Here is a 24,019-nt window from a genome sequence, read left to right as displayed (position 1 = left end):
GTAATTTAAGAATAAATCCTCCCATCGTTAACATGAGTCGTGGTGAAGAAATAAAGTAGTGGTCAAACATTTCCACATCTGTCTTTTTGATAAATTGTTCCCACTGTGAGCCAATAATGGGACAGGGACACTGTGGAAAGAGATCCTGACATAGACTTCGGTGAGGAACAAAAAGGGACATAAAATATGGGGCAGGAAGACACAGACCCACTCAGTGGTACATGATGACACAGACATGCACAGTAGAACAGGAAGACATTGATAGGCCCATGAGGCTCACAGTCACAGACACACACACCAAGACTTGACAGGACCCTCAGGTAGGTAGGCACATGTAATAGTGGAAGCTTCATCTACTTATCTATTATTCCTGATCGTACTAGACAAAGACATTATCTATGTGTTATGAACATTTGATGTATGGCTTCATTTCATAGATTCAGAAGGTGCCTCTTATCTGGATGCTGTCCGTCACGTTCTTGAGGATGACAATCACAAGGTACCATCAAGTTATTATGTGTGCAGCATTCTGTGGTCAAGCAGTTTCATAATTAGCAACGCAATCTAATTTAAGTTATGCACTTTTTGAATAGTGCAGTATTCTCTACTTACGTGGACTCATTGCAGTGGTGCGTATACCACAGTCTGTTGTATTTTTCTAAGGCTGGTCTTTCGTGCAGGTGTTGGGTCATGCAACCTCCATCCATGTGTGTCTCCTCAGTGTCTTGTGTCTACTGTTTCCCTGTTCAAGTGGACATATCCAGGTTTTCCTGTCCTTCTCTGTGTCAACTCATTTTCAGACCCAATCCCATAGAAAGTCCATGTTCCCTAATTGCTGAATAAGTGTGTGTTAAGAAACAATTCTCACCAAACATGGTTCAATAATACAGGATAATATTCAATGTGCACATTTGAAAAGTCTGATTGTGATATAAAAGATGTATTTTGTGTAGAAATTGGAATATATGTAACTCTGTTGACTCCATGTATGTCCACAATGTGCCCAATGTCAGTGCAATTGAGAAAGCAGGCAACTTCAGCATCAGCATCACCGTGTTCAGCATGTAAGCAAGCACAGGATATAGGCATGAAGGAAAATCAACAAAGTCATTTTCTTTGGATAACCAACAAAAACTTGTATTTCCATGACTGGGTCTCTAGTGTATTCTCTTTGAGAGGTTTATTGAGTTGACCATTTTTTAACCTCAGGGCATGATATAAACCTTACATTCTTGGTAGACTAAACCAGAAACATCAGACACAGAACTCTACCAGAAATATAAGAATCAAAGAAATAAAACATGAACGTATTCTTTGGAGGTTGAAGCCATTGGGTCCAGCCTGTGCAAATATGCAGCGAACAGAGTCATGTTAGGGATGTGAATTTTAACCCGGCTACTAGAGGAGACTGTGACTATATACGGTCTTGAGCCAAAATGATTTCTTGAAAGTGACATGGATCAACCAAACAACAAGGTGTGGGACAATGGACACTGAGTACTTTAACCCATTTGTTATCTGCTGGCCGTGTTGGGATAGTGTAGGTCTGCTAAATCCTGCAGGTTGAGTTAGACAGTGGCCATCATTCTTCCCACAGACTACTCTAGGTTTTTTTCATTTCCACATTATTGGAATCTACAGCCTACTGATTTCTCATTTGTATTTTTGTAATCAATACAAGGTCCTGAGAGCTTCTTTGCTAGTTGTAACCTACCTAGACATCTTTTGCAATGTATCTTTCAATCTTTTACCAAGTTCCAATCACCTATAGAAGGAGTACACCACCTGGAATGTTTGAATATTCCCTCAATCACGCTTTGGTCAGACATTCTGTAAAAACAGTTTAATTAAATTGATTCAGGTTTTATTCTCAGAGTGTCTTAAAAACCATTTTCCAATATTTTTTCAAAGGCTATTTCCAGGTACTAGCTTTCCACACATACAAGTGTATTTCTATTTCCTCTATGAACAAAAAGGAAGGAGAGATTGTATGGTTTTCTCACACTCCCGTGCTGCTCCCTCACCAGAATGTGGGATTTGGTTTTATTTATACATCAAAAGGGTTTCTCACTAACCATGTTTTGCTTCATCACAGGTTATTCTTGCCACTTTAAGTTTAATATCCAATTTAACAACCAAAGGATATTATGATATGAATGGAAGAGCTTTGATGGAATATGTGCTTAGGAAAAACAGTCTCATCATCGAAGAACAGGTAAGTGGCAGATGTACATATTTGGGTGGGTGAATGTGTTAGGGGAACAGCAACCGTAGTCAGCCCAAAAGAAATAAGTGGACCTTTTAGCCCCCTTGTGCCCCAATGTAGCTTGTTTGCCACGTAATACAGATCTGCAGTGTTCCATATTTGCCCCTGGTGGTGGAATATAGACCTTATGTACCTCTATTTAGTTCACATAGGCCCACTTAACATTCCATGTTCTCCATTTGAGCCTGATGTTCCCCACTTGCATTCCACTGCGTCTTTCACCCTCCCTCAACCGTATGGGTCTCCCTTGCTCCATCAGGCTGATTACATTTGAACCTGAAATTGAGCTGCTGACTACCAGTGTCAACACTGTATATGCCTTTTCTTTATGTCTTGTTCTTTCAGGGTGCCCATGACGTGAACCAAGCCACTCAAGTGCTTTCCAGTATATTTACTTGTAGCTTCACTTGGACAGTCATCCTTTCAGTATACCTAGGCTTTCCTGTTTTCAGTTTCTATTTGTGGTCCATTCTCGTGTGCATGGCTAAACACTTATAAGGTCCCAAAGGAAATACCTATTGGCTATGCCAATGCTTGTTTTAAAATCCCTTCTCAACGGTTTATACAATGATCAAAATTACAGCTTTCCTAGAAAATCTCATATCTCCACAGGCTGTTGACGAGATAGGACTGGGCAAATGTGTCGGAATTATTATGATTTATGGAGTCCTGCAGCAGGGTAGCAGCACCGGCCCAGCTCCGAAACAACTATCTCGCACTTCCATGTAAAAGAAGATGTGTGTCCACACTTTTCATCAGTTGTTCATGATAAATGGGCAGATAGTGCGGTTTTAATATTACATAAAGTTCCATGCAGCAGGACCATGACTCGCATAAGGCGAAATGAGGCAGCAATGTCAGGGTATTAGGACTAGGTGGCGCAATAAATCAAGGAAAGGCCATTAAAATAGACGGCTTTCCTTCTTTGCCTGGAGCACCGAGTATGCTAAACAAAATGGACTACTAGTGAGGAACAACAGTGGCTTGTGAGCTGCACTGCTTTAACAATGCTTTTGTTTACTTTTAACAATAACGGGAAAAATAGAGACTATGGGGATACGGAAAACAATATGGTTTATCTGTTAAACTTTTGTAGATCAGAAGTTGGCGTTGCACCTATAAAGCACTTCAAAATCCTAGAAAGGTGCAAAGACGCGATTTGACAGACTGGTACCCCAGTACTCATTTGCTTGGGCTTGTTTGGAAGCTCTGTGGGATCCAATATTTAATTACTTCCAGGGCTTACCAGCCTAGCAAACACATTACAAATCTACAGTCACACATCCTGCACAGCTAGAGTAAATATCTATTGCCAGTCTTTTACAAGACATACGTTAAGCGACGAGCGACCACGTTTACCCAGTCAACTGCAGCACTGAATAATCCAAACATACCAATGCTCGAATTGATAGGCAGGTTCTCTCTGCTCGCTACCTCCACTAGGTGGAGCCTAACCTCCATCACAGCTTCCTTGTGGTTCAGACTGAGCATGGACTCCCACAGGGCCTTCTCGCCAAAGAATGTAAGAAAAAAACTAGAAACAACCGGAACTAAACAAAACCATGCATTTGTATTCTACCATTTGCTTTAGAATCTGCCCGGCACATAACAGAGAGCATACAGCTGCATGCTGGAAGAAACAGAGACGCCACATGTATCTCACTTGGTTTCATTATAGATGAACATTGAAAGTATAATAGTGAAAGAAACAGAAAAAAATACAAGCTTCATCAGCACACGAGTGGTGCGCGCACGAGGCAAGAAGTAAACGAGAGGGAGGGGTGGGAGAGTGCCCGCGCGCATGCTAAATATCTAAAGGACATTTTGAAAAAAGCACGTAGGTGGTGGCCGAAACAGCATTGTAGGTGCAAATGATGTCTAAACATGAAGCACAGCAACCTAATGTGGGTCATCGCGATCGTTGTGAAAACGAAAGTGATTGCGATGACGTGCCAAAACACGTAAGGGATACGCGCGCAGCAGGCCGCATGCTTGTGCGCATTCTAGCAAGCTGGTGGCTGCTTTGGGAGCACTTCCCAAAGCCGCTACTATATGGACAGCGCATGCGCGCTGACTCATCGAGACCTAATCAGTGGTGTCAGGGGTTACAACTTTTTCGCGCCATGAAAAGCAACAGAATCAGTGTTTTTCTGGTGTGTATGGAACATTTTGCTTTTATTATTGCTTGCTTTCTACACTGATAATGCATGGTATATAGACAGTGTATGTACAGTGTATATGAGGTCCAAATACATTTTTGCAAATCAAACGTATTGTAGTACACCATACAATACTTCTTCAATGAGTCTTTGGTCATGTGCGCTCGCTTTTTCCTTCCCATGTCCCTTTTTTCTGTGAAAAGGCCCTCTCAACATTGGCACTTGAAATGGGCAATGACAAGACAGCCAGTACACTATTTGCTAACGCTGGCCACTGACATAGCTTTCTATACCTACACTGTGCCCTTGAAGATTGCAATTCTCTGGACAGGTTCTGCAGCATTTGCTTTGAACTGGGCGATTCTGCCCTCCAAGTTATTGAAGTGGTCAAAAATAAAGCAGCACTTTTGAAACTACTGAGAAAATTCCCCTTTACTGAAGGGAACTAGAACTTGCACAGTGTACCACAGTGAGGATTCATTGACTTCAAATGCCATGGTTGATGAAGGGACATTTCTATGTCAAGCCGTTTCTCGTACATTGTAAAATAAAAGTTCCTGAATTGCTCTTCAACACTGATTTGTTTACCATATGGCAAGCACTCTAACATGGAACATGTTGCAGTGCCAAAGTCAATTTAAGGTGTCACCCAGACAACTCTCAAGACGATGTTTCACATTTACACCAAGTATGCAGAACACTTGGCAGACCAGGGTGTTTTCCGACTCTAGTTTTTTTATGTCCACTACAGCAGTTATGTTTTCCTGTAAACATCTAAGACTTTAGTAGAGTGTACTTCTTTTCACATCACTAGTAATTTGCGAACAAATATCCTCACATTTCTTGCCTTTGGCATCATCATTCAGCAAACATGTTGTAAACGGTTTCCACATGGGTACTATAGCATTTCACAGCCCCTTGGTCCAAGAACCATCAGCTAAGTGGCACAGTTCACAGTGGGATGACTTTTTCTTTGATGCCACACAAAGCACAAAATGAGAAATATTTGTGTTTTAGTCCCCTCGCACAACAAAACAGTGCACTAGGATGGACTAAAAAGTCAATAGCATTCTTCATTAACTCTGAAGATTGTAAAGATGCTTTTAGCATACCATCTAACAAGTGGACAGGATCTCTTACAGGTATCAATTTTGAAAGGTCATTACACAGCTTTTTTATATATGTAGCTGAATCACTGCAAGTACAATCAAAATCACTCCAATCTTTGTTGAATTTAGAAAGAAACATTTTGCAGCGGCATACCGAGTGACACTGCGATCCATGTTTCATCCTGTCATGTTTTCACCACTATCCCAGATGCTTGGCGATAGCACTTTTTTCACATATACTTGTCATTATACATTGCATTGAATGTTTAAAGCCTGTGGTGTTGTCAATTCACCTACTATCAATACTGACTCACTAGAAACTTGGGGCTGATCTATCAAGGGCTTTTACCCATTCTCTGTGGATAAATGTGATGGCACATTTTGGGACAGATTTGTATGAAACCAGCCATTTTACCTATCAGTAAAAGAATCAAACACAGCCAAAATATCAAATATGATTTTGATATTTCCTGATTCTCTACAGTTTATCAAATTATTAAACACGACCTAAAACATGCTTCTAAACTCTGCATCTTTAGACCAAAGACCACAAAACTTCAAAAAGCAAAAGGAAGAAAAAACATTATTTCAGTGACATCCCTCAACAGCAAAACTCAAGCAGAATAATGTTAGCCCAGTCTTTCTTGCTGCCACCTTATATAACAAAGTTATATTGTATAGGCCCCCTCAGGAAAAAATGACTCTTTCACTCTCCTTTTCCTTTCTTTGAATGGCATTTAATTAGTGGTACGCAGGTGTTTTTTCAGTGTTTATAAGTTTAAACTGGTGAGGGTTTATCAGTTATTATAGGTTTAAAACTAAGACAGCCAAAGTATACCCTATCCATGGTTTTTCAATTATTGCGAAACGATTAACACAGTGTACCCTTACTATTGTGGGGTCCGAGTTTTGATGTCAAACACAAGTGCAGTCAGTGTCCCCAAATAAGAGTCATTGCCACTGGTTTGAGTAGGACTGTGGCCCTTCTGATCCTTTGATGGCTTTCATCAAGCTCTTGTGGTGTGAAAAATTGTTCAATGTTGTGAACAACGCACATCAGAAAAGGGTCCAATAATATCCTTTAGTTATTCTCATTCTAATTATTTGCCCTCCTCTTCCTCCACAGATCCAATGAGTGATTTTGTATTGGGCACGTCTTCTGCCTCTTCTCTTTTCTTGGACCTTCTCAAGTCCTATGGACGCTTACACTTTGATCATATCTCTAGACGCTGTAGAAACACCTGTCATCTGACTAGGGGACAGGAATGAGTTTTGGATCAGTGCCCTTCACCAGTGTTTGTGGGGCTGCAGGTGATGGTGTGAAAGCATGGGCAATGGGAGGTGGCATGGTGCCTGAAGGCTGCAGCACACTTGGCTTTGTCAGTGTCCCTGTGAGAGTAGGCCACAGTTGCTTATGCTCTCCCCAATCCCTCCAGAACAGCAAACGTACCATGTCCTTTTTGATCACTGTGAAAGATGGCGGGACCTTATTGAAGCTTGTAAGGAGAGGAACATGCACCACTTTTGGAGCCTGATAAAATGGGGTGCAGGAAGCACATGTAATCACTGCAAAATCATGTGGAGCCTGCTCTGTAGGTTACGTTTTTTCAGATCAATATGCATCTAATAATAAAATGGATTATGACCCTTCTTGGGTTTATTTTAAATCATCGGATACTGTCTTCAACTTAGCTGATGTGACAATGGCGCTGAGCACTGTTACCATTGGGAGAGCGCCAGGCATAGTCAAGGTCCCCGCAGATATTTTTCTCCAGGATAAAGACAATGGAATCAAAACATAATGTTTTTAGCAAATGCAATTGCTCATGGAGCTCTGATCCCGGATACCTGGAGAGGGGCGGAAATCATCCCGATTTATAAAAAAAGGAGATACATCCTTACCCGGGAACTACAGGCAAATAAGCCTGTTAAACTCAATCCAGAAAGTCGTAGCTCAACTTATCTTGGCAAAAATTAAAACCTGTATTGATGATAATGACATTTTGAGTCCTCTTCTGGGCTAATATGAGCACTATTTATAAAGTATTCCGATTAATTAAAATTTATCGGTGGACAGTAACACTTGGAAAAGGAAGCCTTTATGCAGCCTTTGTTGATCTTAAGTCTGCTTTTGACTTGATATCACGGCCCAAACTGTGGAGGGTACTGCAGGAACTCAGCTTGCCCCCGACCTTCTTTTCCTAATTGTGCGCCTCTACGAATACAACTATGACCACATTTGTTGGGGGGCGCTAGGAAACAAGACTGACCAGTTCCCGGTAAAGATGGGAGTACGTCAGGGTTGCGTTTTAGCACCTACGTTATTCTCACTCCTTATTAATGGTATTATTAGCTTTTTAGCTTCCTTTTCCACAGATGCTCCAGTTTTAGCAGGCACAAAAATTCCCATAATAATGTTTGCGGACGATATGCTTATACTGTCTAAAACACTGAGTGGGCTACAGCATTCGCTGTTGCATTTTGAAGGATTTTGCTTATTGCCTGGCCTAACAGTCAATAGTTCAAATAAAAGTTCATGACCTTTAAACCACATAGGTCATTTAATGGGGGGTAATGGATGGGCAATCCGTGGATCAGGTTGATGCATTACTTATCTAGGCATCACCCTGCATAAACGACTTAGCTGGAGGCCGCATATTGACACCATGGCCTTAAAGCACATGCAGTTGGCCGGAGCCATGAAAAAAAGGAACATAAGACATCACTGACTAAGCCCCTTTACCCCGGCACTGCACATCTATATTATGGGGCTTAGAGAAAATGCATCCTCTAGCTTTCTCCGAGAATAAGTTCCTGAGTGGGATAACAAGCCTACATCAAAGTACCCCTATGATTTAGGCAGAAAAGCCATAGTAGACCTTGCAAGGCTATGCCCTATTCTCTTCTGGCGTAGAATCTGGCGTACCCCTGAATTGGCCATCTTTGCAGACGGTCTTAAAGATATAATGGAGGCAGATCACTTCCACAAGATTGGCTGGCTATGCAACATCAGATCATTACTAATTAGCATGGGTATGCCATCACTGTGGGATGATCCTAGTGCTACTGGGTTCCCACCAAAACATTTAATTAAGCAAAAGTACTGGGAACCGATGGTGCAAGAAGCAAATAGAATGAGCGATGCCACCTCTCTAACAGGGAAGTTCTAACAAATTAAACCAAATCCATGTTTTACTGTGACGTAATTAGTACTAAGCCGCTAGATCGCAAACTGTGTTTTCAGTTTAGAGCAGGCTGCTTACCTTTGAAGTCCTTTACAGCTGCATGGTCCACTGCGGCCGATGACAAATGTCTAAACTGCACTGACACTGAAGAATCATACGCGCATGTGCTGTTTGTCTGTCCGGCGTACGCTGCTCCCCGCAAAGCCTGGCTGACACACATTTGTAGGAACATGGGTACTCACTTGTTAAGTGTAGCAATGAGAATATTGTGTTCTGATCCATCAGTCCAGTGCGCAGTATCAGTGGAAACGTTTTTGAGATGGATGTGGACAATTAGATCTAGGCTCCTTTTGTACCTCTGTAAATGAAGTCTCCTACCGATAATAATAATAATATGCTATATTTAATTGCTTGGACACTTTTTTAAACTATCTATCAATTAGTAGCATTAATTTTGTCTATCAACATATAGTATATGCTCTTTTAATGTGTTTGATTATCTCTTTTTATTGAAATTTTCAATTTATTGTATTTTTTTTATAACTTGAAAAATCGTTTTTATGTGAATTGCTTTTGTGACATCTGTCGAATAAAGCTCATGTTGACTGACAGTTAAGCAAGGCCCAACCTTAAAAAAACAAAACCTATGAAAAGCAATTTTTTGGAAAGGCAAGGGTCAGTTTTGGTCATGATTCAAAATGGTGGCCAAAGATAAAATGGTGCCGCAAATGCAAATTTTTACATGAATAAGTGCATAATCAAAACAGCAAAAACAATTTTATTCTAACAAGGTCTGCTGCTGGGGACAATTCAGATGTCTGTCCTTGTGTTGCATCGCACTGTAAGAATGATGCTTGTACACCTAGATCCCATCTTAGTTAACCTGATGCACATGTTGACTGGCTTAAGCGCAAAGAAATAAAATGCTCAGACAATTTGGGAATGGGACTGGCTCAACAGCAGTGCTCACAGGCAGTACAGAGGCCAACCACACAATCCAGCCTATGAGATCCAACTGCCCCTTAGACTTTACCAAGGCTAACTGGGCTATTTCTGGGGTGATTGGGGAAGGCACATGGGCATTCAGCTACTGCACTGATAAGCTGGGCTTTTCACTGACAGTGCATTATCTAGTGGGTTATTTTCTGTTGCATACCCCACTTTACAGTTTAAATGCCTAACATGGCAAACCACCAAATCCAGCGCAAAGTAGCATGAACATACTTCAAATCAGTATTTCATATCAAAACTGCCTATCATAAACGTGGTTCCTGGTATTCTTTAGTCTTTATTGAGTGTATTAAGTCCCATAAGGTATCACATACTTCCTCATCAAGTCATAGGGGAAGGGCAAATCTGTGTGGTGAGCAAGAGATACTACTGTGTGGTGCCAGAGGCGCAATTTCTCAGGGGTAGTGTCCCATGTATCAGAACCTTATGTATTATAAGTGAGTCCACCGGTATTTTGACAGTATATGAATGCTATACCCTCCCACGCCTAATGGCTGGGTACTTTTACACTCAACAGAGCGGAGCATGAGAGCATAACCGCATTTGTACATTTCTATTTACATGTTTGAGGCTAGTAGTTTTGCTTTCACATTTGGATTTGTCAAGAGGTTCTCTTTGTGCTTGACAACCTTGATTAGAAAGTTGTGATGTTTTAACTCTCAAATCTCTTGTCCCTCCATAAGGAGAGAAAACACAATTAAAATTATGTGCAAATACATCGTATTTTACTTTGCTTTCTTTTCCACATTTCCACAGATCGCTAGTCACCTGGATGATGAATCTGATGTTGAGGAAGAGACCATCCTCATCCAAATCTCTCAGCTCCTCAATACAATTGCATTACACCATAGAAATACTGATGAGGTAAGCGAGGGGGATGTGAAACAAGGTGGGTTATTTAACTAGGTGTATAGAAAATATAACTTGCAGAATGTCCAAAGACTCCTAAATTCCCGGGTGATCTTCATTATCCTCCGGCTCAAATACAAGCACATTTTTGTAAAGCTCCCTCTGCTGCAGGGTTGTATGTTGGAACCATGCAGGCATTTATCACACCTGCCTTAACAACGTGTTCTGAACCACGATTGCATGTTTGAAACGCATTGCTTTACCAGAGAAGTCGTTACAATGAATTGCCTTAGGGAAAGCGCTGGACTTTGGAATAGTAAAATTTACTATTCCAACTCCATTATGTGCAACAGTAGGGAAAGTGTTGGCCTTAAAGTCCAAAATTAGTCCAACAACGCTTTCCTTTAGGCGAGGCATCGCAACTACCTGTGTGGTAAAGGAATACATTGTAAAGATGCATTAGTGAGTTGGATCACATTGTTAATGCACACAGTGGTTCGAGATACGATGTAAAAGTTGTGTCCTCTGATGGAGGAATGGAGGTCTGCTGTCCCATGCAGAACTTCCCAGGGTTTGGAGCATTTGTACAAGAGTACCAATTGAAACCTACCTCATTCATTTGAATGAGGCGGAAGGGTTTGCAGCTTCTTCTAAATAGACTGAAATGAGACTTAATGGTACATCGGTTATATTGCATAACTTTGCTTCTCAATTTGCATCTCCTATTTGCTACCTGTCCCATGATACATCAGGCACCAATATTTCATATCAACATGGTTGTTCATTCCCAGCCATTGCTTTTCGTATTCTGGCACATTCCTAAAGATGACTCTATGAAGATTCCAACAGATAATGAGCTAATTTGCAAACTTCAGCTCACTTGTAGGGTTTTTGGAAAGTAACATGTTTCACACATTCTCTGCACATAATGGGTTCATTTTGATTGGATGCAGAATCCCAGATTGTAGCATTAAACACGGTTAGTGCTACATCAGTGTAATACTAGGCATCTGCCTTGGACCCCATCAGCGAGGAATTGTATCAGCAAGGGGATGAATCAAATATAGCCCCATCTCTTGGATATGGGAGCTTGCAAAATGCCCTATGAACTAAATAAAATGCCAAAAACCCTCCCACCAGCCATGATTGTTTATCTGTGGGAATAAAGCCTTATTAAATGCTAATGATACAAATAACACGTTCACCACTCTTTCTTGCAGGACTTTTGGAAAGAGATTTTGCTCTACATGCTGGAAGAGGGCTATACTTCATCTGTGCCAGCACTGTGCCAGATGGTACTTGTTGTAGATAAGAAAGCAAGCATCAACTTTAAGGAATGTGGTGAGTCTTAAACATCCTACTCATTGATGCCGTGGGATCTACCATTGAAGGTGGTTAATGCTTCCTCCTCCTCTCCCCAGATTCCCTCATATTTAGTAATGATCTGGCATGAGGTGAAGAACCAGTCCATTAGCTCAGGAGTTTGGTTAATTTACTATAGTATGTGGGTGTCATTCTTTCAATAACAGTGTTTGCTCTCACTTTAGTGATATATGTATCTGTGTTGATGTTGCTGCTTTCTATATAATAATAAATCTTCATTCGGAAGTAGTCACATCCATAAAAGATTCAAAAAAATATAAAATATAACTATAAGAAGAACTTGATTACATTAAAAGAGATACTGTGCAAATTTGCATGGTCCAAGCTGACGTCAGTCGCATCTTGAGCTTCTTGATCTAAAAGAATCCCTCAGGAAATTTGTGGCAACAAAAAGGGTATGGTTGTTAGGCAAAAGCTGCAAATGCATTACTACAACCCAGGCTTGTCTAAATTTCATGGCTTTTAAAAGGAGCCTAAGAATCAATCTCCTGGGGTGGGGAAAATATTTACATAAGAAGACAAAGTGTAAGGTGTCCTGTGGCGGCCAAAAGTGTGGCAGGGTATGCTCAGACGTGAGTCCCTTGCTCACTTTGCCACTGGATTCAATCAAGCCGGGCTGAAGACGGCTGGAATGCCAGAAACCGGTCCTCGGAAGCTTGTTTCCGGGCCAGGGAAGGCATGGCTTGGCAGTTTGGGCTGGACTGTTCCCATGAGGCACAGGGTCAGACTAATTAGCATATAGCCATGTCTGAACTGGGGGGGCAGAGTGGGCTAAAGAATGGTGATGGATCAAACCCAGATCTTTTGACTGGGTGTGAGTGTTTGATTGGTTTAGATGCTCCGTCCATTACCACCCCCTTTTGTACTGCTTTTGGCCGCCATAAGTGTGGCAGGGTATGCTCAGACGTGAGTCCCTTGCTCACTTTGCCACTGGATTCAAGCAAGCCGGGCTGAAGACGGCTGGAATGCCAGAAACCGGTCCTCGGAAGCTTGTTTCCGGTCCAGGGAAGGCATGGCTTGGCAGTTTGGACTGGACTGTTCCCATGAGGCACAGGGTCAGACTGATTTGCATATAGCCATGTCTGAACTGGGGTGGCAGAGTGGGCTAAAGAACGGTGATGGATTAAACCCAGATCTTTTGACTGGGTGTGAGTGTTTGATTGGTTCAGATGCTCCGTCCATTACCACCCCCTTTTGTACTTCTATCTGTGACTAGCATAGATGCCTCCCCTGGTCGCTTAAAGATAATGTGCCCGGTGATATGGGAGGGTCCGCCGCCTTGTTCTCTATATACTTATTGTAGTTTGTCAGCCATAAAGTTACTTTCTGTTGGTTTCAGCTCTTCATCTGGTTATTACCCTCACGCCACTTAAATGCAATGTGCTGACTGTCTCAGGTTTCCACACTCTGTGAGACTTCTCAGGCCTCTAATGGTCCTCTTCAAACCTTGGAGTATTCTTGCTCTCCATGGAGTTACCTATCTCTGGTATGGTGATCAGACCTTTCTGGGTATGGTACCTATTTATACGCTTTTACTTTAGTCAGCCGCAAAATGGATGTATTTTATTTCTCTATGGAGTTACTTTTGGTTATGATATTTGTCTCTTCAATGTTTCTGGTTCATTATTTTGGACTTCAGATCCAGACTAAATTGCTAGTTATTGGCTCTCACTTGACATATGGACCTGATAGACAGGGAGGCCTACTCAATGAGGGTAAGTGAAAATAATTATTTGGACTGACTTCAAGGTCAAGAAGTAGATTTGCATCATGTGGTGAGAGCCTGTAATTGAAAACTACATTTCCAGAGCTCCAATTAGCAGTCCCCACTCAACTTTCCAATGAATATGTTGATAAAGTACAAGTAACCTGGGCAGATGGTATCATTATCTATTTCTTTGTCACTCATGTAAAGGGTCCTAAGCAGAACAGAACAGGCAATTATGTATTCATTATAGCCTGCTCCCCAGGTGGTTAACATTATTAGAAAATGGTTATGCAAGAACATGTTTTGGAGTCCTCTTTCTGTTGGGATATCCGTTGTGGCAGAATGACTCCTCTTTAGCATGGTCCATTCAATATGTAGGGCGTGTCCACGGCTCCTGTTGCATCCTCTCTTATCCCACTGTAGTCTTCTGTCACTCAATGACAGCTGAAGCAGGACCATTGCATGACAGCTTAGGTAGCATCTTCTGCGGCTGTCATCCTTGACAGCAATTGTTGGGGTAGGGAGGTGGAGCATTGTAGCACAGACCATTGAGGTACTGTATACCACTAGCAGCATCCTTTGTGGTGGGGTTGTCTTTGTCAGTATCTGCAGGGACATTAAAGCATCCTCATGACCTCTAGTGCCTTATTGAAATACCACCCATCACTCCATCCTCTTCTTTGCAGATACTACTGAGTGTCTTAAGTGTGTTTGTCAGCCACATGTCTTCCTTTGGCAAGTGTTGCTCAGTATTTTATGGACTGAGTATGACATGTCTTCTTTCTTTTGTATCTAAACAGCTAAAGGAATTCCAATACACAGCCTCTTCATAAGATTGCTTGTGAGTATCCACCCCCACCATATTCCAACAGATCCCTCTCCTCAAGTTCTTTGCTGGCATTTCTATGCAACCTGCCCATGGAGAGCTTGCATTCAACTCAGCTTTTATCCTTTTGAACTTGATGGTTTTATTTCTAGTCAATTGGTTATCAGTAAGACATACTATTGATATCACACAGAAACAGCCAAAATGAGGTATTTAGTACTGTATAGAAAACAAGGTAGCATTTCCAGATGCTTTAAAGACCAGTGAGTATTCTCTTGCTGAATTCTTTGTTGTGGGTTTTCAGGTCATTTCTTCACATCCTCGCTGGGATGTCGAAAAGGGAACCGCTGTCTTGGCTCTTCTCGAACGCCTGATTCCTGCAAACTACCCGTTTTTAGCGAGGCTCATCAGAATGAAGATCCCCCCATTGATAACATATTTGGAAGGTGAGTTCCCAAAGCACAAGCCATTGAGCACCCAATTTAAACAAGCATTAATGGTATTTCAAACAAGCATTGACAAAGCTATTAAGCCTGGTGTTGGCTGCTAGTTTTTAGGCTTTGTCCATGTTTGTTTTTTTTCACAGTTTTTGTAAGCCTTTACTGTGGGAGGAGATGCCAGGTACTCAAAAAGCCCACATTCCCTTAGTAGTCCCTGGAACTAAAGAAAAATACTTTGTGGATGTGCTCCTTGTGACCCTCACGGGTGAGTAGTGCGCTCTACAAGTGTATTGATTGATTGATTGAAAAAGCAGAATGCCATCACTTACAGTGAAGTTAGCTTAAGGCTGATTTGGCCCATGATGAATGCTGTGGAGGGCAGAAGAGAATGTGAATGATATGAAACAATAGGTCAGCAGATGAGGAGGTCGAACTATGAAGTGTTATAATCATTTTGGTCTTGGTTATAATAAAGGAGTATTTTTCTATATGTACGTAATTTTAGAGCAGGTATGCACTTTTTATCTCTGAACCACGACGGCCATCCCCTATGTGATCAAGGCTGCATCTGACAGCCAAATGCTTTCAGGCTAAAGCTCTGTAAAAATAGATCTTCTGCAAACAAGTGGTGTGGCAGCCTTTTGGTTATATAAGAAAGGAAACCAAAATATATAAACCTAAAATTACAACCAGATATAAGGATGTAAGAGTGACATCAAGGGCACATGAACAACTGATGACATTGAAGTCAAATCCCAGGACAGGCTGAGCCAACAGCCAGATTTTGCACACTTTGAATTGTGTGACTCTACTTCTGCTAGTGCTTGGTATTTAAGCCCATGGCATTTGAAATGTTGCCTGCTGTTCACTTTTACTTACATATTTTTTTTTTCCCAACTGCTATTTCAGCTGCAACTGAAAGAAACTTTGACTTGGAACAGTGGAAATGCGCGCTTGTTTCAGTAAGGATTAATTGCTAATGAATGTCACACATGGCTCTTAACGCATTGTCTTTCATATTCACTCATTTAGAGTGAATTATTGCAGATATTAAATTCACCCCATCATAGTGCTGTTCTGCTATGTGGTTGCAATATGTTCACCATATGCCTATTGTTTCTCTGGATTGTGAATGGGCACGGTGAGGGAGAAGCCAATCTCGGTACACAACTTTTTCCTAGAATGCAATATTTACCAGAACCATTTAAAACCTCATTGGCCATATTCACATTCAGAACCTTGGAATTACGTGCTTACTGCAGATAGTCCTGTATGTATCAGATTTTATCTCCATGTTTTACCTACATAAATTACAGGCACTGCAGTGATTATTGCATTAAATCAATCTGACTGTTTTTACACAGGGTTCGAAATGTAGCCCCGTGTTGGAAATCATGTCCTCTGACTCTTTTTGTCCCCAGGATAGTCACACTAGCACAACATTCTTCTTTCCCTGGATTGTCACAATATCACTCTTCCGGGCCTGCCAACTGCTTTTCACATAATCAGAATGTTTATATTCTGCAATCAGTTTGGCATGTGATCAGTGCTCCCCATATTCATCTGAATTGTTACTCTGTCACTGTTCTAGTGTAACCTTGTAATGGCCAGGTTATAACTGTCTCTATTCAATCCTTGGTTATCGCACTCCTACTTGGTTCCTTTGTAACAGTGTATTCTTTGCCAGGTCATCACACTTCACTTTGCTTTTATTGTGCTCCTGTGAGGTAATTTTCTTTTCCTTGTGTTCAGTCTTCACCCTTATTAACACTACATTTTCATTCAGCCCTAACTCTGGTGATCTAAGAGTATATGGAGCAGATTTACAACCCTGTCCGCCCCTTTTGCGTCACTTTTCCCACTTTTCCCATGTTAAAAGTGGCTCAAGGGGCTTGTAAATCAGCCCCTAGAGGTTTGCATTCTGCTCCTAAGTATATGATATAGTTGCAAAATCCCCATGTGTTTTCTGTCTGGATGGCTGCACTGTAACTCTTTTCACAATAATTTGCAGGTAGCATGCTTTTGGTGCGCATGTTTCTGTGTAAATCACTGCCACTGTAAAGGCATCCTATTTCTTCTGACCACTGATTTCACACCACACTATTTACGTGCTGCTCTATGTGTTCTCTGGTTCTTCTGTCCACACATTATTTCATCATTACTGAGGTTGTTGTCAGCTGAAGTTTGTTTTCCCATATCTTCTCAAAGTCACTGCAAACATCAGCTGTGGATACTGCATTAATGTTTATATTACTGCATTAAAGTCTCTCACTGTTTTCTTTTTAGTTCCTGGGGACTATCCTGAAGCAAGCACCATACAGAAAATGGCATGCCTTTTTTATGGAAGAACTCACCGCACAAATTGACAGTTTTGCCCATCATGAGAATGAGGAGGTTAGTGCTCTCAAGGGTCATTTGGAAAGGCAGTTTAATACAAAGTCAGAGAAGGATATAACTTTGTATTCCAATCGCACTGTGATTGGTAAACTACACTTGTATACTATGGGTGCACAGCACTGGAATTAGTCAGTCGGGAAAATCAGGTATGGTTCTCCAACTCCCTGGAAAAGCCAACGTTCTTAGAGTCAGATGGAGATAAACACCATGAGGTAATTCCTCTCCACCTGGCTCGTTAGGAGACACCACATACCAGGGCTATACTCCTTGCCCTAATGGATCTTCTTTAGCCAATAGGTATTCTTCATTAGAGCCACTCTCCATTCAGTGGATGTAAGGTCATATTCATGCAAAAGTCAGGGGAGCTATTGTTCCTATTGAAAAGCAAGGATGAAAGAAAGGCAGACAAGAAGGGGGAACCCTAAGGATTATTTCTTGGTGCCCTCACACATCAATGAGGATGTCATGCTTCATAGTGGGCGTGCTCCTTGTAAGGCCATCACTGTAATGCTCTGTGGGCCCCACGAAGAGTCGCTTTAGCGGGGATCTTTTTATTTTTGCTGTCTGATGAAAAGTGTCTGTGTGAGGGCATTTTGAATGTGAGGGGTGGAGTGAAAGTCTAAAGTGAAGGGAAGGGAGACTAAAACTATCTAAGAGATACCAAACTGGACCTTAATGTGATGGGTCCCTTGCAAGGATTAAAAAACATAATTTAGTAGGGTGATGTACCCAAGTAGCCTAAAGTGAGGGCAGGTCGCTATGTTTCACGCCCAATGGCCTAAAAAGGATCCACAATGCTTCTTCAGTACCTAAAAAACGGGTGGATAACCCTTTCCCACACCTAAGGCGTGACATCCAGTATAGGTATTCCCTCAAAAGAAAATACCCGGTTCAACAAGTTAAAAATTGATCATCCAATCTAGAAAATAAATGAGAATATAAAAAAAAACACACAGTAAGCAAATGTTTTGTATATGGTCCAATGATTCACTGGAATCGCTTTTCCAGCTCACTGTATCACATTGTCTCCAAAGGTACAAATGTTCATGCTAATATTGGTGCTGATCAGTCACCACAATGTGAAAAATGTGAAAAACACACTTGTACTTACAATATAACAGATAAAGCAAGTGGACATACGTGGAACAGACAACATAAAACCAATCTCTGGTGGTGTTACACATCGCTTCATGAGTGATTGGTTGTCTTCAGGTGTGAGTGCAGGGTCTTACACTTTGATACAATGTATTATGCCCCATAGTTCAAAAGCACAAGAGTCTATTCTCCTCTGCTTTAAGGTGCAGGTAATTGGAGTGATTTTTACAGGTGTGGTGTGTGCATTTGCGGGAAGAAGTGATGACCAAATGGCCAATGAGGAGAGGAGGGGTAACCTTGAGCCAGTAGGAGCAAGCCCCTCACGTGCTGGTGTAACAGAGGTATCATCCCTCATTGGCGGCCATCTCAGAGTGTGTAGTGCTGAAATGCTGGCCGACCCAAAGTCAACCATGGTTTTTGAAAGGTGGCATCTAAGCAGTAAACTAAGACAGTTGAAGGTTTTCTTAATGGAAGGTGATGGTAAGAGAAATGTATGGGGCACCTAAGTGCCCACGCATATATAGTGACGGGAAGCAAGTCAGGTGCACATAAGTGCTTGCCATCCCTCATGGATTATTCTAGGCATATTGGCGTCTATGTTCATGTTGTAAATATGGGCGGTCACATTTAATAAGTAACAAGGGCGGCTAAGTGGTCTACTGCCAATGGATTTGCATGCTTGGAGAGCACTGTTGGGCAAATGGCTAATGAGGATAAGAGAGAAGAGTAGGGGTGTGCTAGAAGTCATAGGAGTGAGACCCTCATGTGCTGGTGTAACAGAAGTATCATCCTTCAGTGGTGGCCATCCTGGAGTCTGTGGTGCGGTTAAATGTGGGCTGGCCCAAAGTCATCAATTATATTACTAAAACGGCGTCTAAAACAGTAGACTAACACAGTTAAATGTTTTCTTATGAAGGGTACCACCTCATTGTTTCCACAGAAACATTTGTAGTAATGAAGAAGATACCCATGGCAAGTCGCAAAAGGCTTATCATAAGCACTGCTTTTTGTGGTATATGAGACTCTAAAGCAGGTATGTTACATGGTCTCAATGGTGAAATGGTAGATCAGATCCCCTGTATGGCGGCATGTCAATAAATCCATTGTAAGGGAGTATCTGATTTAGCAGGAGACTGACATGGGAATTACACCTTGCACCAAGGGATTTCATCATTCAGACATTTGCTGTTCATGGAGAGGCAGAAAATACACCATTGCTCCCTTCTGAAAAGTTTTAACAGGACTACATGAGTTACTTGCCATACATGAAACAAATTTGTTTACAGTGTGTCTTCTTTATTTTCTAATTTAGTTTCTAGGTTGGATGATCAATTTTAAAATTTTTGAACAAGAAGTTTTTTTCTAGGGCAATACCTACACTGCATATTACGTCTTAGGTGTGGGGTAGGGTTACCCCCCCCCTTTTAGGTTCTGAAGAAGCACTTTGGATCCTTTTTGGACCATCATGCGCAAAACATGTTGACCTGACCACACTTACAGATTTAGGCTACTTTGATACATCATGTCCCTGTAATAGCCCCTACCAAATTACGTTTTTCAATCTTGCAGAGGGAACCATCACATTAAAGTCCTGCGTGGTATCTCTTAGACTGTTTTAGTCTCCCTTCATTTCACTATACCCATTCACTCCACCCCACACATTCAAAATGCCATCACACTGGCACATGTCATCAGATAGCAAACCTAAAAAGGTCTTTGCTAAAGCGACCCTTCGTGGGGCACTGCAGCACCAGCCCTATGAGGAGCACATCCTATGATGATATAGTACATCTTCATGGATGTGTGATGGCACCAAGATATAATCAAAGGGATTCTCCCTTCTTTGTCAGCCTTTCTTTCTTCTTTGCTTCCTGAAAGGAACAGTACCTCAACTGCTTTTTGGATTAGCAGTTTCGGAGCATAGGTACTGGACCTTTACTGGCTCCCAGTCCTCCCTCTTCATTGTTTTGAGTCATATTCATGGCCATATCCAAATCTCTACAATGTCCAGAAGGTATAACATGACATAACATAACAAACATTTCGCTCAACTCATTAAGAGTTGTTTCATAGTGTGAGTTGAAGACATGTGTAGAGTGAATCAAAGATGAATACTCCTCTATAAGTATTACTCTCATAGAGTGGGCAGGAGTTTCTTTTCATTCTTAACTCAGACTGTCTTTAATTTACTCCTATATTAGGGTTTTATTTTCCGGTGCCTCGGGAAGTGCCTCGCCGCATGCGATGATACTGAGCTGATCTTACGTTACCTTCGAAAGATGTTCAATTCTACTAAGTTTATTACAACTCCTCACCATGCAGTAAGTATCAAGTGTATTTCTATTCCCCTTAGGTAAAATTTGACCCTGTATGACCAGAACAAGCACATGGGGAGTCTTACGGAACTGAAGAACATCTGGGTTATATTGTTCTGGATTGTAACTTCATTAAAGGAGCTTGATGGTAAATTAATGATAACAGGAAACACCTTCCTCACTTAGCACATCCTGTCACCCAAAAGTGTGATATCTACCCCATGGATAGCCAAATCATATCAGAGTGGAAACCCTCCGCAGAGTGGATGAAGAGTAAGCTAGCTGAAACTAGAAGTGTAGCGCCTTTGTTCGGGTTACTACTGCTGCATTTCATCAGGGATTATTTTTGCCTCTTTAGGTGATCCGTCTTGATGGACACAAGTGAATTATTTATATAAATCAAGCTTAATCAATGTAGCAGATAAATGGGATGACGATCTAAAGCTTTGTGAAGCTTTCAGAAAAGCCCAAATAGATAACAGAGCTGTCTGTTTCTACCTGTTGTCAGAGGGGGGCAATATTTCAAAGAATGAAGGACAGAGCAGAATCTGGTATAATCCCTGCACAGTACCCTTGAGGAAGAGAGGATAAGCATTCCTTCTAAAGAAAGTGCACTCCTTCTTCCCAAATGCTTGTGTACTAAAAAGTCCTTGCAGTTTCTTTAGGTGAAAACCAGAAAGAACTAAGTTACAGAACACAAATAGTGACTGAACTCTCATCTTATTGTCCATAGATGTTTCTTCAGTAGCATGGTAAGGACACTCCAGCATAGTTGTATAGGGGGTATCCTTAAATCATGCTTTCTGGAAACTGAATATATTTGCTTTACTAGTGGAGAACCATTTGTAATTGCCAGTTGTAAACACTGAAGGTCCAATCAAGAACCGTATCATTATAATTTCTTTCGAATATGGAATCTCTATTCCTAAATGCCTGTGTTTGGTTAATGTTTCCCTAATGCTGTGAGTTGTCTTTCACTCTTTGCAGGATATAATAATTGGATTTCAAACATGTGCCAAGACTCATCCATTCGAAAGCCGTCGGGTGATTGAAGAGTACAAAGGCTATCTTTTTGCTATTGACCTGGTAAGAACCATGCATCTCTTTTTTTCTCATATTTCCAACTTTCCTCAGCAGTGGCGATTCACATCTATAAAAGTGTAATTTGCAATTAGATAACAGTTTACAAGAAAGAAAAGCAAAAATATGTCTAAAGGCGTAGGTGGTCTACAATACCGAAAACAAAAGAAATTTAAATATTTATTTTGAATGGGCTTATGATACCAAATGCAACAATGTCTTAAATTCACTATAAACAACAAGAACATTCAACCTTTACTTCCTCCTTTGCATTACTCATGACTTCAGAAGTGATAGAGCACAAAGGGAAAGGCTGCCCTCCAAGGCGACTCGCATTTAGGAATCAATACAAGACAGGGTCTAAGACCGGTCCCTGCACTCCGAGGTGGCGGAGTACTCAGGATCAAACACCAGGCCTGGCTAAAGGCTGGGCTCTGTATCCACAGGATACACAATACAGTTACATTGAGGAAAGGGGAAGGGCTCTGTTCATAACTCCAGTTGAAATAGTGACTGGCTTAAGCCAGGAGGCAACCTTCACTGGCCCTGGTGTGTTGTGCTACATTCAGGACATCCTGGGGCCGAATAGCAAAGGCAATCTGAGACAAAAGTCTAACTTTACAACTTTTGGTATTCACAGAAGTTATTTATGACTTTTGGTATTCAAAGAGGTCATTTATGAGTCGTATCTATACGTTTGCAGTCGGGCCGGAATCTTCGCCTCTGTGCCAAACTCTACACACCCAGGCCTTACTCTCCGGCTGGGGCCGTACTCTCCAGCTGTGGCATTACTCTCCATTTTGAGTCGTTCTTTCCAGCTCAGGCCGGATGAAGTGTAATAAATGGGCTGGAATGCAAAATTTACAAAAAGGAACATTAGGAACATGTGATAAATTGTAGAGGAGGCCATTTAAAACAGTCTGGCAGGGAAAAGGGTATGGCCAGACACTGCATCATGACCCAGATAAGTTTGCTCCTCTGTATCATGGTACAATTTGTGCTTACCTCAGTGTTGACTGTAGTGTAAACACTACAGTCAACACTTAGGGCGCTCCCCTTAGTGTTGACTGTAGTGTTAATACCAGAGAGTGTGTGTGTGTGTGTGTGTGAATAAGAGCTACAGTAGGAGTAATGGGACACATTAAAGTTAGGTGCAGTGATAGACTCCAGGTTGTGTATATTGTGCCAATTATGGAACAGTTTTTGTTTAATGTTAGTCTTAGGGATACCTTTATGGCTAGAGATGAAGTATGGGTTTGATACAAGGTATTGGTAAATGATTTTCTTAAGGTTAAGGATACTTTGCAGGATTGAACTAGGTTTACGTTTATGGAATGTAGGTGTAAATTATGCTGCTAGTGTTAGGGGTTTTGTGTTTGGGTTACATTGCATAAGAGTAATGGGCAATTGATGAGGATAGCGTTATCGTTAGGCATAGGATTTGCAGTTCGTGTACCTGGTTCGTGAATGAGAAAATGAGCTGGGTGTCGGAAGCGTGGAATACTATCCTGAGTCTGTGTTTTCTGACAATGGTGGCAAGAAGGACCATGCAGATGTTGAGGAGCGTGGGGCTGATAGAGGATCCTTGGGGTACTCCGCAGCTGATCTCTGTTGGTTCAGAGAGGAAGGGCGGGAGTCTGATTATTTGAGTTCGGCCGGTGAGAAAGGAATGGATCCATTCCCCTGAATGCCGGCGTCGCAGAGTCTGGCGGTTAGTGCACGGTGGGAGACGGTGTCGAAGGCTGCTGACAGGTCTAGTGGGATGAGGGCAGCCATGTGTCCTTGGTCAAGGAGGGGGAGGATGTCGCCCGTGGCGGCTAGTTGGGTAGTCTCATGCGGAGGTTGCTACGGAATACATATTAGGAAGTGTAGAGGATCGAGTTGGATTCAATAAAGTTCGTGAGCTGGTTGTTGACGATCTTCTGTTTGACTTTGGCTGCGAAGGGGAGGAGAGAGGTGAGAAAGGAACGGATCCATTCCCCTGAATTCCGGCGTCGCAGAGACTGGCGGTTAATGCACAGTGGGAGACGGTGTCGAAGGCTGCTGATAGATCTAATAGGATGAGGGCAGTCATGTGTCCCTGGTCGAGGAGGGTGCGGATGTTGCCCGTGGTGGCTATAAGGGCAGTCTCAGTGCTAAGGTTACTACGTAATACAAATTGGGAAGTGTAGAGAATTGAGTTGGATTCTATAAGTT

The 24,019-nt window shown here is 41.8% G+C and overlaps 1 protein-coding gene across 1 annotated transcript in view; it reads left to right on the top strand.

Moving 5' to 3' along the window:
- Positions 1–24,019, top strand: part of LOC147668324 (maestro heat-like repeat-containing protein family member 1) — a 93,210-nt gene that overhangs the window by 54,944 nt on the left and 14,247 nt on the right. The window contains exons 6-15 of the mRNA XM_086948601.1: positions 438–499; positions 2,096–2,215; positions 10,487–10,594; positions 11,800–11,920; positions 14,471–14,511; positions 14,801–14,942; positions 15,846–15,898; positions 17,223–17,330; positions 20,630–20,749; positions 21,731–21,829. Of these exons, the coding sequence (XP_086804727.1) occupies positions 438–499; positions 2,096–2,215; positions 10,487–10,594; positions 11,800–11,920; positions 14,471–14,511; positions 14,801–14,942; positions 15,846–15,898; positions 17,223–17,330; positions 20,630–20,749; positions 21,731–21,829 (974 nt within the window). The remainder of the gene's footprint in view (positions 1–437; positions 500–2,095; positions 2,216–10,486; positions 10,595–11,799; positions 11,921–14,470; positions 14,512–14,800; positions 14,943–15,845; positions 15,899–17,222; positions 17,331–20,629; positions 20,750–21,730; positions 21,830–24,019) is intronic.

The sequence above is a fragment of the Lissotriton vulgaris genome, unplaced genomic scaffold (genome assembly GCF_964263255.1).
Source record: "Lissotriton vulgaris unplaced genomic scaffold, aLisVul1.2 SCAFFOLD_555, whole genome shotgun sequence".
NCBI classification, from domain to species: Eukaryota; Metazoa; Chordata; class Amphibia; order Caudata; family Salamandridae; genus Lissotriton; species Lissotriton vulgaris.
The sequence above is the reverse complement of the archived record's forward strand: the minus strand, read 5'-3'. Positions and strand labels throughout refer to the sequence as shown.